A 17,586-nucleotide genomic window follows, 5' to 3' on the forward strand; every position below is an offset into this window, starting at 1 on the left:
ATTCGTCACCGTTTAGGACTCGGGTTAGGAGGCCTGCACTGCAAGAAAAAACACTCTAAACCTATTTCAAACTTGAGTAAATTTTCCATTTTCTAATATTTGTCTTTTCTATACTTACCGAGAAGCAGATTATCTGATTAATTTGTAAAACCTTCAGATCTTCGATTCCATTGTGGATCAAAGTGGATTTTTTGGATTTTTTGTACGGAGAGCTTCTTGCAAAATTCAGTGATGGGGTAGTTCCACCACTGAATCTCATCCATCAGTTTCTCTAAAAAATTTGCATAATTTGACCTTTGGATAAACTGTTCACCAATCTTTGTAGGGATTTTTTGACTGTAAATCTACAGGGAACTTACATGCAAAGAAGAAAAAGAAGGGCAAAAAAGCGTTAAAATATAGCAGGAGATCATTATGAAGTTTTGCTTGGTCTAGAACAGGCCAGTAATGAGGCAATAGACACAACCACAGCAAGTCAGAAGTGGAAGAGAAAGTAAAAAGGAGACCCTAGCTAGAGGAGCTTATCAGTCACTCTTTTGAGATCAGCGCCTTTTCTGTCCTGGCACCCTCATTTGGATGGCATTTTTTACAGAAGCCAATGATTTCGAGATTTCTTCTTGGTACTAAATCAAAATCAAGAGCCTCCTTCCTCACTGTTCAAAATCAAACCAAATCAAAAGCAAAATCATTTGCTGCAAAATCTATTTGCAAAAATAACGGAAATTTCAGTACGATTAGGAGCATTGCTGTCGTGAAATTGCTTAGAACAGTGCATTTTCCAGTGAACTAGAATAATCGAAATTCGAAAATTTTCTTTTATTCAGCGGCAACTATGCCGCCTCGGGAATTTACTGTATTCAGAGCTTGTCCCGAAATATAAATCAGATCTTTAGAGTTGAATTTGGCTTGTCAATGTTTTCTACTGAAGGGTCCTGACAAATTTGAAGCGTTCTGCGTTTCTAAACTTTCTATTTACTGTTTGCCATTTTTTTTTATATTATTGCGAGTTGTATAATGTGCAGCTAGTGTTAATGCTGATTCCAAATTTGATCACCATTTTCCCCACCAAATAGCGACCGCCACCCCGGCAAAAATCTGACCTCTCACCGGGGCACCTAGACGGGGTTGTACAAATTCTCTCAGTATAACAAACTCCGGATATAACAAACTCTCATTATCACGAACAAATTTTTTGGTCCCTTCCTCATAATTACCCTCGATATGACGAACTTTTCATAACTTTTTTGTCTATTTTTATATATTTACTTTTTATGTTCATTGATCACTTTTTCTTGTGGGAAATCATTTTTGCCATCGGCAAACCATGCTGATACATTTCAAACCCTGACTGATAGATTCAGAGCACCAGATGAAAGTTTGATTGCGTCAGAAATTACTGCGAAAGAGTACATTGACACTAAAAAATACCTTCTTACATATAAGACATTGGCAATGAGCGACGATGAAATTATATTGAGAAGCCAAAAGCAGAAGCAGAAGAAGGCCATTAATACCAGCTTTGCCATTCTTATGGTTCCAAATTGTAAGAGATAAATTAAGATTTTCATTTTCAATGACCAACCAGTAGTAGTATTTGAATTCAACTTGGTTTTTTGGAGTTAAATGTGCACAGTAGTTGGAGATAGCCTAAACAAGCCCATCGCAGGCTTTTAGGCGTAAACTGCGAAACGAACTCCCGATATAACGAACTATTTTCTGGTTTTCTTCAGAGTTCATTATGTCGGGATTCCCCTGTATTTGTAAAGTTGATAAGTTGGTATAATGATAAACAAAATGATGATTGATATGACATGATATGACATGACATGACATGACATGACATGACATGATATGATATGATATGATATGATATGATATGATATGATATGATATGATATGATATGATATGATATGATATGATATGATATGATATGATATGATATGATATGATATGATATGATATGATATGACATGATATGATATATGATGATATATGATGTGATATATGATGATATATGATGTGATATATGATGTGATATGATGTGATATGATGTGATATGATGTGATATGATGTGATGTGATGTGATATGATATGATATGATACGATACGATACGATACGATACGATACGATACGATACGATACGATATGATAAATGATATGATATGATATGATAAATGATATGATATGAAATTCACGTTGGCAAGTTGAAATAAAACTATTTTTTACTTTATTTCATGATGTCTGGAAAAATAAATGATGAATAAAAGTTGTTAGCTGCCACATAATGCTCAAATTTTTAGGCAGGAGGCAAACCAAACATGAATATAGCACGATATTGTTAAATTTGTGAATGCTAGGGCGCAAAAATTGTGATTTTATTTGGTTCTATAATTCGCTTTTTGTAAGTAAACACGTTTTCAAGACTCGACAATTATCCCAGAAGTAGTTCCTCTAAAAAAAATTGTCACAAAAATATTCAATATATACATCTAGAAATACAATAACGCTAGACATTTGAATAATTACAAAATAAATAGACAAATATTGTCCCTCTGTGTTCAATCGATATACAAAAACGTTAAAGAAAATCATTCACTCTCGCTGATGTTGTGAACAATTTCATGTCTCTTAACGTCAACTTTCCTATAAAATGACTTTGAACAAAAGTTACATTTATAAGGCTTAACACCGGTGTGTCTTCTTTTGTGTGTTAACATGTTAGAAGATTGGCTGAATGATTTGTCGCATACGTTACAGACGTACGGTTTTGAACCTGTGTGAATCGCATAATGTTTTCCCAAGTCAGACTTGCGCAGGAACCTTGTCCCGCATTTCTCGCAGCAGAACGCCTTCACATTTTTGTGGATTAGCTTATGATTCGATAGACTTGAGGACCTTTTCAATACTTTTCCGCAATCTTCACAGGTATATGGACCATGAACACGTTTCCTGGTAAACCGAGTGTCAATTCCTTCTTCTTGTTGTTGTTGTTGGGGTTGCTGTCTGTTCAGAGGTGATCCAGCATGCAGAGGTAACAACACTTGGCGCCGCTCAGTGTTGTGGTATTCTTTCAAAAGTTCATACTCTTCCATCAAAATCCTGTCCTCGGCTTCCATTTGTTTAGATAACCATCCTCCTACAGCTCTGTTTGGTGTTTGTAGATTTTCCCTTGCCACAAATGCATGCTGATAGTGCTTCGCGCTCTTTTCAGTAGCCTCGACCCCATATCCCTTGGCCTGCATCAGTGCAGTCATCCACCAACACAAATATTCATGGAAGTAATCTGGAAGGAAAGCGAGCTTTTAGAGTAAGATCGTAACACTAAACACGCTGTTATTTATGATAATAATACGTTGACCTGGACACAACACCAAATATACAGCAAACAAAACACTGTTCTAATGTATTCACAATTCTTTTAATTATTGCATTCAGAGCTTTTGTATACATATGCTTCGGATTTGGAAGTATATGTAAGTCACAAAGATCTGATAAAAGCAATTATTTGATAACAAGTTATACAAAACGCTAAGAGTAGCTTCCAATATAAATGTCTTCATGAAAGGACCTGTAAACAAATTTAGTCTATCTAGGTTGTTTATTATTTAACCAGAGATTGTTTACCAAAGCTTATGCTATATCATGGTGAGCAGTGACGTCAATGGTTTTTGTTTACGATTGAAAAGGAAGAATTGAAGGCCACTTTGCTTATCAATGGCTTTCATAACGGTGCAAATCTGAGTGGGAGGATGCTGGGCACTACAAATCATTTGACGTCATACCATTCTCTGTTCTAATGGCATTAAAATAACCTTTTTTGCTTTCCAGTTCAATTCTAAATGCCTATTTACAATTCAGAGGATGCCTTCAAATGTCGCTGTTGTATTTTGTTAATATACTCGGGATTGAAGATTGTTAATGTACCTGGGACACTTTGCCAAAAGAAAACGTATGAAAGTGGAAATAAATCTATTGTCTGGTCAAACAATGGCACCACTGAGTGTCCAGGTGACATTCGGCATGATTGGAATACCAGCAATCAGTGTATGCACAAGAGGCATATTTCCAGCCTAAGATCACCCTATAGGGAGTTTCTTAGTTTCTGATAGCCGATGCCAAATTTGTTTACGTCACACGAATTTTATCAGAAAAACAAACATGACTAAGCCTCAAGTTAGCATAGTCATTTTAAAAGCGCAATGAATCACGCCCAAATAGAACACGCCTTTTTACCGGAAGTTTTAATCCAGTCAACGATTTTGCCACTTGCCTGTGCTCAGACTCAAACTTGATAATCAAAAAAGTATCTTACCAGAACTTTTTAAGTCTGCGCTGCGCAGTTTGCTGCTATCGACCCATCATTTCATAAAAGATATTCCAAAATTAAGGCACTTAATCAATGTACAAATTTTCAAAAATTTATAGGAAACTCCAAATCCACTAAGATTACCAATCCTCGTCCACTATTTATTTTCTTTAATTTCTATTAGTTAATCATAACAATTGGTAAATCATAATAATCATAACAAATGACAGATAACAAACTGATTGAAAACACAAAAAGTGGAACACGCTGCCATTTCTCACATCTGGCCTATTCCAAATTATACGTTTTATAACTAGCCAATCATAACTCGCCAATTTATAACTAGCTAATATTTCGAACTTAGATATGTTTTAAAAGTACTTCATTCAAAGAAATGTATTTGGTATGAGGAGACTTTTACATTACACTGTGTAAATAAAATATTTTTAGTCGAATCTCAAGTATCTGGTTTGAAAGTTGATACAGGCATCACAAGAGAACTAGAAGCAACGGAAAACAACTGGTTTGAACAATATGTCCATTTAGGCCAAAACTTAATGAATGTTTTAGCCAGCACTACAGCGCACATTGACTGCTCTGCATGGGGCCTGGGAACTAAGAGAGAATGGCTTTGAAAAAAAGCAAACATTTTACAACATACTAAAAGCTTTTTCGTCTGAAACTCCTCAGAGCATAAAACGTCAGAATCAGGGTCCGAAAGAACATGAAAAATATATACCCAGTTGTGGATCGAATTAGGCAAATTAGAAAAACGCAAGCACAAGACCGGTATAGTTGACCAATCAGTGCTGTGAGCCTAAAGAAAAATTACCACTGGAGTCCAAGAGAAGGAACTAAGAGAGGAAGACCAAATTCATAAGCTTTGCAAACTTGTGTTTGTCTGGTTGGTAATTGGCCATTGGAGCATCTTACTGAAGCTTTTTATGATTTCTTGGTCAAGATTTGGGTGGATATAGATCTAACAAACGTTTTAGGTGTGGGTCTCCATACAAGGGTCTTGATAATATACCGCACCAAGCATAAGCAAAGAAGTGGCAGCCCTCCTAGTTAAGCAACATATATCGCATATCAGGCTCTATCGGGCATTTCTTTCTCCATGTAGCTGTAATTTGCGGGCAAGATCAATAATAAGCTCCTTATACGTTTTGCAACCACTACGCCCATGGAACCAAGGGCCACGAAACTCTTGATGCGGCCCTTGCTCAACCAAAGTCGATTTACAGCTCAAATTTTCTCATTGGCAACCCCAGTTAGGCTTATTCTCATCATCAAAAAACACAGCCCAAAATCATGTTGTTCCTTGCCAGTGCCGACAAAAATAATAAAATACCATTGACAATGCCAACGATGTCCTGGTACTGGGAACAAACATGCTTTAATAAAAAGTGAAGAACTTAAGGATGCTATCTTTAAGAAAAACGGGCGAGTACACCAGGACAGGACAAATTACAGCAAAGGACAACAGAGAATCGAATTAAGCCTCTCCCCATTGGACAGGATGTATACCATTCTGAAAAGATATTGCTATCTACACCTCAGCCCTGCAAATGAAAACTGACCCACTGCGACCTGGCTTATAATGAGGCCAGTATGCAATGCTTATAATGAGGCCAGTATGCAATGCTTATAATGAGGCCAGTATGCAATGCAAGTGCGATTGGGGTTCTTTAATTTTGTGTTAGCTATTCACGGTTCTTTTGACGCTTTAACCAGACTTTTCATTCAATTAGAGAATATAAACGCTTGCAAGCATTTTAGTACGAAATTTATATCGAAACAGTTAAGCGGTGAGACAAAATCCTTTTTAACGCTAGTTTGGCACCTTTTTCCACGGGCAATGGGGATATTGTAGCGAACGTGTGTAAACCTAGGCCTTCATATAGCTGAAAAAAGACTCAAGGCTTCCTTTAGTATCCATCCAGGTTAAAGCAAATAAACGGTAGACCTGCGATCGTGCTATTTACTTATTTGGTATTTCCTAGGGATGCAGTCGGAGGTTTTTGTTAGACAATGTCCATGTCTGTTTCAGATTTCAGATTTTTTTTCATTTTGCTAGGATTTCACTACCCCATAACGCAAAAATCGTGCCGATGCTGACATGGCACAGCATCACTTTATGTAGGCCTTTACTAGCCCCGCTGCCCCACCTAGTGAATCCTCTTCTCGAGCATATCGGTATCTTCACGGATATTCTAATATGCGTCAGAGAATTTCGGGAATAAGCTGTTTTTTCAGCCCTGGTCAGTCCTTATCGAGTATTTTGAAAAAACTACAAAGAAATAAGCTAGAGCTGCCTGGTGATCGCATTAAGCACTTTATAACAGACTGGTAAACAGTAATTTTCGTTAGAAATACGTTACACACTAACATGGCTCCTAGGGTTAGGATTCAGACTATAGAGCTATATAGTACTTCGTTTCTTACTTCAAGTGCTACTGATTTACTTATAGTTCAAGTTTCTATAACTGGAGATTTGGTAGAAACGAGGAGGTGTGGCCGTAACAAGATACCATGGAGATACATCATTAATCGTTTATCTTTAAGGTTTGATGTGTCGTGATCCATCAATACCTTCAGCTTCAAATAATTTATGTTAAAACTGTGCAAAAAAAGGTTTTCTATAATCATTAACGTGCAACGTTCTGGCTTATGCGGTATTAGGGTACGCAAAGCTCAGTCAATCTAATGAGGGAAGCGCGAGAAATTTGGGAAATGCGATGTCGACTCTCTGCATCCGACTAAAGAGTATCAATTGTTTAATGCAAAAATTTATCTTTTAATGATATTCCACTTTGTCTGTAATTCAACAGGATGTATTCCGAATCATGATTAATCAAAGAGGCATTACCTTTGCCACAAATGGCATCATCTTTGCTGATGTAGTAATCTGTGTCTGGCGATCGACAACCAGCCATGACTTTCAACTTTCTTCTTCTTCTTCTGTTGAAGTTAAATGACGATTTGGAAACAACTGCTTCCATGCGCTTATATAGTACTCACTGTTATTGTCGTAAACAATATCTTAATACGTGAATGTATTGACGGAAACATTTCATTAAACCTGTACGGTAATCTCCAGAAGTCTTGGCTGGAAAACCATTACCCCCCTGACCTAGCTGGTCCGCAAATTAGCGACCTCTTTCGAATGTCATACAGAATCTGAAGTGCCAATAAAGCCAGCCCACATTATACAAAAAACCAATGCTATTTATTCAAGAAAATATTTTACGGTGATATCATGGTATGCGGCTATTCAATAAAGAGATTACTTGAAGAAACACATGCACAGATGTTAGATATAGTTCTTGAATCTTTCATGTAATTTGCAATTTTCAACAATTTTGTCATACAACCGAGGCAATTTGAAATCTATAAATTTTATGGACTTATGAAATATTAAAGTCTTTGAAATCGCCCGTTATAAAGGACAGTCATAGCTCTGTTATTTGAAAGTACTTAATGAAACATCTTCTAAAATGTTTGATTTTAAAGCTTACAAAACATGGCCGCCAACTGTTTTAGATGTAATTATATTACTAGATTACTATTCAGTTCCCAAATACAGTATAATTGTATTTATTCCTAGAACCTCGCAATATTTTATCATATGTATAACGTTTCTGTTGTGCCTATTTTAATGAAATCTTGAGCAAATTTCAGTATCCTACAAATGGAATTCTATAATGAAATTTGGTAAACAAGTTTTGTCTCCCGCCCTTTGCGTCATAACAGCTAGCAGCCTGATACTACACTCGCGTAGACTTTAGTTCGGCTCAAAGAACACTGTCAAGGTCGGTGCGTTGACAGAATGCAGTGCGTTAATTTTATTAATCTATGGTTAGGATACTGCCCACAGGGCACGTAAAGAAGACAATCTGCGCAACTTTCTTTGCAAGCCTGGAATGATTGAAAAAGTAAGGTCTACCTTCTCTACCTCCGACTCGTAATAATAAAAATGGGTATGACGTACAACAATACCCTATAGCAATGGCTATTGTTTTTAAGAATGGTTATGACATATAACAATACCCAACAACAATGGCTATTGTGTATAAGAATGGTTATGACATATAACAATACCCAACAACAATGGCTATTGTGTATAAGAATGGTTATGACATAGATTTCAAGATTCAAGATTTTTATTTTTCATCAATAGCCTAGTACAAGACAACTTGTATATTTAAGCAGCTACTGAGGAATTAACTAAAACAAACTTAATGAAGCAATACGAATGAACAGTAACATATGTCTAAAAGAACGTGACTACGACTACAAATAAGGCGAATAGAAAGAAATCATAAAGATTGTACATTTGGGGCTGTAACTTTTTAGGTCGTATGAAGCTTTTACACAATTCACAGGAAAGCTTTGTATCAGAGGACTTAGATTAAGGTCATCATTCTGCATTAAATGAATGAGCCGATCTTTATTATTCATATGTCTAAAGATAGGGTGCAGATGCTCGATTTGTTCAAAAAGTTGTTCCCTGATTTCCCGATTTATATCGCATGCCATTAAGCAATGAATTTCATCTTCTAAAATGTTGCATTTAGTGCATATTCTCTCTTCTGGATTCTTTTTTGGTCTATGATATCTACCGACCTCTACCTCTAAACGATCACTTCACACTTGAAATATATTTTTCAATCTTAAATGTAGTTTTAAAAGTACAGTAAGTTCTCATTTTCGGTTGATTTTTCAACATCGAGAGAGTATTTTGGTCGGAACATTCTATCACCCGTTGGTTTAACACGTGTGTAGCGCCAATGGATCTGAATGTTTTAATTCTGTTCTCCCATATGTCTCCGAGTCCATGGCTGAAGCAAATGTATTTCTAAAATCTAGACCATGTTAACTCTAATTTTATGTTACTTCGGTAAGCGTGCGTAATTATTTCATTGCTTTTTCCATAAGAAATACGAAGCAAATGTTCGTTAATGATCTGAAACCCAAAGCATGTATATGTCTTTTGTCTAGCTCGCATCGAGAGGCAACATTTGATGTTGTTCGTTTTACTCCAAGTGTACCTTTACAAAACTTCAAGTTCAGCTTTTCGATTGGGTTATCATCATTGAAAGCATGCTTGAAGCAGCCCCAAACATCCACCTCGTAAAGAAGTATGGGTTTAACAAGGCTATCGAATAATTTTAAAACTACAGGTTAAAACTACAATCTTCATGAACAATTCTCCCAAACACGTTTTCATCTTGTAGTAAGCCTCCATAGCCCGTTTGTACAAGTCGTTCGGAAGATCCTTGATGCTAAGAAAAGGTGTCAGTAAGAAACCTGTATGACTAAAGCTTATACCCTATAACAATGGTTATGGCAATTTTGGTGAAGAGAAGTATACCTTTACAACCATGGTAAACTTTGAATGCATGAAGAGTTAGGATATTCATATTTTCTAAAGCTTAAGAAACTTTAAATTTGATAAACAAAATTTACCACAATATCCAGGGCCATAGAGTTTATGACGCCTGGGAAACGCTTCCAGGGGCGGATCCAGACTGACGTGCCCGCCTTACGGAAGTCAGTCAAAATTTTTCAACCTGTAGCAATTGAGCATGAATGGTCTACATGAACTTGGAAGTCTACATTAAGCACTACATGATTTGTTAAACGACGGGAAATTTTGCGTTGTTGATCCATCTTCATATTCTCTATATCTCCTTTTCAAAATCATCAGATCTGTCAACTGTATGACCAGAAACTATGTATGAAAATGGTCAAGGAAATGATCTATCCATAAATTCTTCTATGTAAATACACAACTTAATGCAAAATCATTAGAACAAAGATGTTAGGGTTAAAACTAGCAATATGATTGGTAAGTCAGTCGAGAAATCTCCAAAAAGATCTTGATCAAATCAGTGATTAAAGTAAGAGATGGGATTTTAAGTTCTATCCGCAAAAGTGCAAAATATTGCGAGTTGGGAAAAAAATTCCCTTATTTGATTATTGTATGACAGATTCCGATGGCAATGAAATAATATTAGATGTTGTAGACCAAGAAAAGACCTTGGTGTGACCATAGACAAGGAGTTAACTTTTAGACAACACACTGATCTGACTGTTGCCGAGGCAAATCGAATTATAGGTCTCATAAGACGATCATTTACATACATTGATGAAAGGTCTTTTTCAATGTTGTTCAGAACACTTGCAAGACCGATACTTGAATCTGACAACCCCGATACAACACAATCTGACATCCACGCTCTAAATCGATCGATGCCAAAATTGAATCTGTCCAAAGACGAGCTACAAAAATGATCCATGAAACAAAAAACCTAGGCTGTCAATTTACCAACTCTAGCATTTCGACGCTTAAGAGGAGATATGATTCAAGTGTACAAACATCTGAGTGGAAAGTATGATGTTGACACAATTCAGTTATTCAGCATAGATCAAAGAGAATTTCACAACACACGTGGACATCAATTGAAGCTGGTAAAATCAGGCTAAAGGTTAAACATTCAGAATAACTTTTTCACAGAGAGATGCATCAGTACCTGGAATAGTTTGTCAGAAAGAGTAGTCCAGGCGCAAAATTTGAACATCTTTAAGAACAGGCTTGAGAAGCATTGGGAGGGACAGAAATCATAACTGGAATTTTTTATTTAAAGAGTTCTTTCTTTCTTTTGATGTTAGGAATCAAGAGGTGGCCCAACAGCAGAAGGGAAATGGGACGTGTCTGGAAATTTTTGATTCTCTCAACTTTTTGGATTTTTAAGTTCAGGAAATTCTAAGTTCCAAGATAATAAATGTACCCTCGAAGTTCCTGGTTTTCCCCCCCAATTTGTAGGTCCTAACATGTTAGGTTTTTTCACAACCGATCCCTACCGCTGCTCTTGAGCCACCTCTAACCAGATTAATGAAAAAATAGTATTTTTAATTAGATTAATGAACAAGTGCAGCAGCGCTTACAACATTAAATTTTTTATATATATGTATAAATTTGGAGTCTGCGCGATGCAAAAATGCTATTGTTCCCGTAAGTCAGTAGAGGCGATGTATAATCAATAAAGCCAATAATTTTTTAAGGGTTCAATATGGGAATTTTTCGGGTCCAGGCGATGTATGGATTTCAAGACTGTCTTCCACTGACAATACCCTCCTGCACAGCAATTTTACATCTCAGTCTCAGGTATCAAATGCTTGGCGAAAGGTTATCGAGAAGGTGGTGTGATAAACTCTGTTCCAGATACAGTATGGATCTTTTGAAATCAATCAAGTATCTTATTGGTTCGAATTATAAAAAGACCCTTAAAAGAATTTACACTGAAAATATCAAGACCACTGAAAAGCAAAGGTGTTACTGTTGTTTGGTTGGCCTAAAGGACAAGCAACGCAACATTCTATTCCCTGGAAAAGGCTGGATCTAGCAGGAGAAAAGTTACTTTTGCAAGAAGGTATGGTCTTAAATTTTAAAGTTGCAATATTTGCCAAGTAATAAATACTGTTAGAATTTAGCGAGATAATGTTATTTGCCATCGGAATGCTTTTTGGCGGGAAATTTGAGTGTGGGCAGCAGCAACAACAAAAGCAACGATGGATGTAAATTCCATTTCCAAACAAGTATTACTGAAAATTTGGAGAAAGATCTGAAAAAACCTTTATTTCTATAAATTTCTTGCTAGATTTGCTGCCTAACTGACTGCTTAACACACTATTCTGAGCTTGCAATTTCTGAATCAAATCAATTTCCTGGGAATCAAGGGCTTTTGGCACAAGTTGGAAGGAGGGGTTGGAATGGGGCAAAGGTAAACAAAGAATCAAGAACAAATATTTAGTAGAAAAGCTCCTTTTCGAAAAAGTGTTGGTATGCAACCTTGCCCCCATCTTTTATTTATCTTAATCTTGCATGTATTCAAATATTGTAAGAAAGTACCAAATGACATTAGATTAGGACTCCTAATAGGAGCTATACCTCCAAAGATATTTAGATATTTTTAACTTTGAAGAAATATTTGAATGGTCAAGATATTTAAAGTTTTCTATCCTTTTCTTTATCAAGGCTCAAACACAATTCAAAATTTATTCAATTAACAGGAAGCATTTAATCAATAACCTGTAGTCCTCAACTACATATACCTAAGTCTACATTTACTCATGACCTCAAAAGCTAATTTTGTAGTCATTACTGTTCTTTAGACAAAATAGCGAATACTTTAAGCAGTTTGCAACTGATATATTTAGTGCCTTAATCAAAATATTGAACCTATCCAACTTCTATGGTCTAAGGCAGGTGGTGGTGACCTTAATCCATCATTCAATGCAAACCATATTGTTCCTCTTTTCCTCGTAGAAAAAGCTGTTCGCAACAATCTTTAACATGTTTTTAAGAAAGTACCATAATTAAAAAGAAAGCAACCAGGAAAGCAACCAGAAAAGCAAGCCAAGATATCTTTTCCTAGGAATTTTTCCATTAAAATGTATGTAGAATGAGCGAAGAAGACAAAACTGGTGGGCAAAATACTTTATCAAAACCAAATCTTCCAGTTCTGGTGTTAAATTTGACAAACATTGAAACATTTATCTGAAAGACCCAAGGGTCCGTGGTTCGAGTCTCTGGCATGACCAAACTTTCACCCAGAGTGGGGAGAGTTGCCAACTCTCTGTAATTCCAGGCGTAGGAATCATGAGGTGTGGTCACATCGAGAGGAAGGACCAGGACACTGCTCGATAAGCATAGCTTCTCAGTGTCCTAAAAACTACCTTCGGATGCTAGGTAGCAACAAATACAAATACAAATAAAAATACAATGTTAACTGGAAAAGAAACTAGATATGCTTTTGCATATATTTGAATACTGTTGTTCAGATGGAACAACACTTGAGTGTGAATGGGATAAGTTTATAAAAAAGTCCTTTGATGAAAAGGTCTTCTTCAACAAGTCAAAGCATTTATAAGCACCAAAATATATAGAGGATTAATAAAACAACACTTGAAACAATAAGCCGGTTTAAGTATGTCAAGGAAATTAAAGATATATTTGCAAAGCTCAAAGATTATTTCTCTTGCAAAATGTGTTGTTTTATCTGCAAGACATAATATCTATACCAAGTACCTACAAATTCATTGTTCAAGTTTTTGCTTTAAGAGATGGTTAAAACTTTGATTCAAAATTCTTTTATAATTATGCCTCTTTGATACGCATTTTACAACAAGATCTTTTTGTGGCCATACCCTTTAACCCTGCTCATGCATGTTTTTTTCTTCTTTTTAAGTCAATTAGATTTAACTCTGGATCCGCACCTGAACGGGTGTTATTGAAGCTAGAACAAATATCTTAAATGATATGAAAGTTAAGAATAGCTTTGAAGTAAGCATACATTTTACATATAAAAAAATCGAGGTTATAAAGAACTTGCTTTCTTAGAAGCCATTTTCAAATTTTGTGCCACCAAGTGATTTATATGATATAGTACAATTCCATTTGCCTCTTGCCTAAAAAAAGGGCTCTCTAACACGCAAATTCAAAGAGAATTTTTAATCCAAAATTTAGGTTCAAAATCATCTATTTTTGCAAGCCTACAGCTTCACTTTTTACATAAAATCACCAACTAGTGATGTCACGTTTTATGCATTCAACCTGTAAAAATATGTTGAGAAATGATTCAAACCTTTTAACGCAACAGTAAGAATTAAGATAAGCATATTTTAGTACGGTAGTGAAAGGGGGAGTATCACCACCCAGAGGGGTAGTTTATGTGATTAGGTGCACTTTGTCAATTTAGAGGCATAGACTCCAATAGGGTCAATGTTTGGGTCAACATAGGGTCAACATAACAATGGATAGGGTCAATGTTTGGGGCCATTTACGTGACATGAGGGTATTTCCCCCCTAAAATGGGGTCATTGCTTGCTACATAAAAAATATTCACATAGCCATACAATCGATTACAACAACAAAACCACAAAATAAGATAATTGTATGAAAATATTTTAAAGACTTTCATCGCCCCAAACATTGACCCAACCCATTGTTATGTTGCCCCAAAGATAGCTTTCCACAAGTTCTGTATTTTCTTGTTAATTCTGGGCTCTAGAATCCAAATTTCATGATATTTTCATATGTGAGAAGTTCAGTTGATTTCATGTGTCTTTGCCCCTGAGTTGGGGCACAGCTTGTAGCATACTAACTGGTACAAATATGGTATAAATATACCTGTTCAAGAGAAATCTCAGTTAGGATTATAAGTGTTTATAGATTAGACGACTGCATACTTACATTGAATGCTTTGCAGTGTTCTCTACGCTATAGCCCTGGGGTCAAGTTTTGGATGTTTTATGGCCATAACAGCTATAAAGAAAATTGAAAGTAAATTTACACGTATACGTATGTATAAGTTTTGTTTAAAACTCAGTGTCCAAGTCACTGGAGTCTGAATTGTCCAAGAGAAAGTCAGCAGCCTTGGTTTCGTTATCTGGAGCTGCCAAAAGCTCTGTGACATCCTTAAGGTACGTTTCTTCAACCCAGTCAATCTTCAGATCCGGAAGCCAGCCATGATTTGTTGGGCTCTCAAGATTGATGATTGGTCTGTTTGCTATTTTGTTGTTTCTCTCCATTCTTTCGCAGAAAGGCTACCGGACTCAGCCTTTTTTGCCCAAAAACCACTCATACGAACTCTTCAAGGCCACTTAGCTGATCATCATTTATTTGAACTTCTGTCCTTAAACTGCTAAATAGCTCCAGAAAACTTTTGTTGTCTTTTATGTGTTGCCAGCACCGGTGCTTGCCTTTTCGAAGAATGAAAGATACATACTCATTACCTGAAAAAGCGTGCATCCCCAGCAGTGCCTTTCTTTGTGTTTCAGTCAGGTCAGATTTGCTCAAGTCAAGAACCTTCTAATTTCCCTGTTCCATTATGAGTCATTTCATTAGGTTTACGGCATAGCTGAAGGAATATCTGTATCTCCTGAAGATGACTTTCAACACATAGAGTGTCCTCCCAATACTCTTCTTTGGCGTGCTTCACGATCTTTATACGCGATCTTTGTATCGGCTGCTACGTGATCTGTGGCCAATCCACAATCCTTCGGCTATCATCTTTTGATATTCTGCCACAGTGCCTTCCTCTTGCTACGTAGAAAATTCGTTCGCCAATTTCTGCTTCACTTTCTGCCCATACCTCCTCCATTAATTCAAACATTCTTTTCTTGTTTTCTCCGTTGGAAAGAAATCTTTTAAAACCAGCGAGTATTCTGATATCAGAATTTCTTATCACGAACTTGTCTCCTTCTCCACGAGTGCGTCTTTCAGCATCTTTTATCGAAGCTGCCCTATATGTATCCCATGCGATGTGAATGATATGATACGTTTTAGGGATTTCTCTTATTACTTTTTTGGCAATCTCTCTAAAAGTATTACGGGGGTTTCACTATGCTTCTAATTATTGCAGCTAGATCTAGAATGTAACACTATCGTATCCTCTCAGTTTGTTCCAAATGAATACTATCGACCTCCATCGTGGAAAGAGCTGCGCCAAATAGCGTACTCTTTGCTGTTTTACGTCTAGTTCCATCAGATGTTGTTTAGCATTAGGGTGCTGGTGACAGTGAATGCTGAAAGGCTTTATTGATATCAACTGAAGCTTGTGCTTCTTGAGACTTTACAGCTAGAAGACCTAGTATGTCACGTGGAACAGTAACATCCTTTTCTTTCGCTTTACTCTTTGAATGTACTTTCGACTTCAGACTTTGGCTAGTAAAACTCTTTCAAGGAGCACGTTTGATTGGATCAAAGAAAGGTTTGGAAGGAAGGTCTTTCTTTTTCGGCCGAGTCCATTCGAATGCAGAAGTCATCTCTTATGTTGGTGCTACGTTCAGCATAGGTTCCAAATCTTTAATTGGCTGAGCGACCAAAATTCTCCATACCCCATTAGCCAATCAGAATTCCAGAATATGACAACGAACGTGTCTCGCAGCTAGATTTGGAACCTATGCTGCTAAGTTCTTCAACCGCCCAGTCCGCAATATCATCTCCCACTGGACATCCTGATGCCACATTGTACAATTTGCAACAATCCAGACCATTGCTGGGTTTATAAAATCTTTTAAAGCCTTAAGAATCTGTTGCACCCTCATTCAGACTTCAGTATGACACTCCCTTGGATTTGCAGATGTTTTTTCAAGACCAGTCTCAGTTCTAAGGGCATTTACGTACTGCAAATGGCTTTGAAAATGCCCATTTCTTGTATGTAAATGCTTGAGTCGTGAAGTTTCTTAATGTCGCCCGCAGTTTTGGAGCTTCTCATAAAGGTCTGCTCCCCTGCGCCGTCAATTGATTGTCTGATATTTGAGATGTTACGACACAAGGACATCTCTTTCTTTTCCAATTCTAACCATGCACCATGGTGTGTCTCTTCTAAGCATTGCAACTGACGGCAGTACACCCTTTTTTTATAAGAACTAGAAAATTTAAGTCAGGCTGACTGTTCTTAATGTGAGTGCAAGCAGTGTGAGTGCAAGCTTGTTCGCTCTAGGAAGGTATTCAGACCTTTTTTGCCAACAAAATGAGTGACACAGCCTTAATTTGCTGAAAAATTTGAATGATCACCGAAAAAGCACCCACACATCACTAAAAATCCTCGATTTTGAGAAAAAACTTTGTTCAAAATTGCATTTTGCAGAAGCTCAGCCTCACCTTGTTCTTAATTTGTTCTTAACTTTTGACCAATTTTGAGGCTCTTGTTTTTATAAACTTGTTCTTATAAAAAAGGAGTGTAATACGACCCATATCTGGAATTTATTTGCTTATTAGTTGAAAAGCAAACTGCTATCGAATCCAACCAGCATTGAAGTCGGCAACTAAGGTCATTGATGTTGATAGCATAATAAAGTCCATGTTGCCGATCCACTGCTTTCACATACCTCATTATCCAAAATTGTGGTGTTTCTCCGTATTGTCCTTCTAAACAACGTTTCTTCAACTTTTTGTATTTTGATTCTTGATCTTCAAACCAACTTTCACCAACAATTCCATCGCAATCAGCTTCTTGCTTGACGTCGTTATTAGTTTCAGGCAATGAATCCTCTTGGTTTCAAATACCTGCAGATTTTAGACTTTTTTCTTTAAAAAAGCAGAAAGATCCCCAGAATTTTTTAAACCAAAACAAGTAAATAGAACTTTTATTAGGTTAAATTTATAAAAAAATACCTGTAAAAAGTCATGCTGTGCAAATTGACAATTCTTCTTGAACAGGTATATTTGTACCATATTTATACCAGTTAGTTGCATGCTACCAGCAA

At 36.6% G+C, this 17,586-nt stretch overlaps 2 protein-coding genes across 2 annotated transcripts in view; one reads left to right on the top strand and one right to left on the bottom strand.

Annotated features, from left to right (window-relative positions):
• The window catches only part of LOC135695822 (adipose-secreted signaling protein), a 52,442-nt gene that overhangs the window by 24,075 nt on the left and 10,781 nt on the right, over positions 1-17,586 (top strand). The gene's annotated exons all lie outside the window — the stretch shown is intronic.
• Positions 2,229-7,701, bottom strand: LOC135695821 (uncharacterized). Its single transcript, XM_065215004.2, has 2 exons — positions 7,178-7,701; positions 2,229-3,285 (listed from the first exon to the last, which is right to left on the bottom strand). Exons 1-2 carry the CDS (start codon positions 7,308-7,310, stop codon positions 2,591-2,593), a joined length of 828 nt encoding a protein of 275 aa, XP_065071076.2. The 5' UTR covers positions 7,311-7,701; the 3' UTR covers positions 2,229-2,590.

Source organism: Rhopilema esculentum, chromosome 14, assembly GCF_057945365.1.
Source record: "Rhopilema esculentum isolate cy_ngs chromosome 14, ASM5794536v1, whole genome shotgun sequence".
In the NCBI taxonomy this organism is placed as follows: domain Eukaryota; kingdom Metazoa; phylum Cnidaria; class Scyphozoa; order Rhizostomeae; family Rhizostomatidae; genus Rhopilema; species Rhopilema esculentum.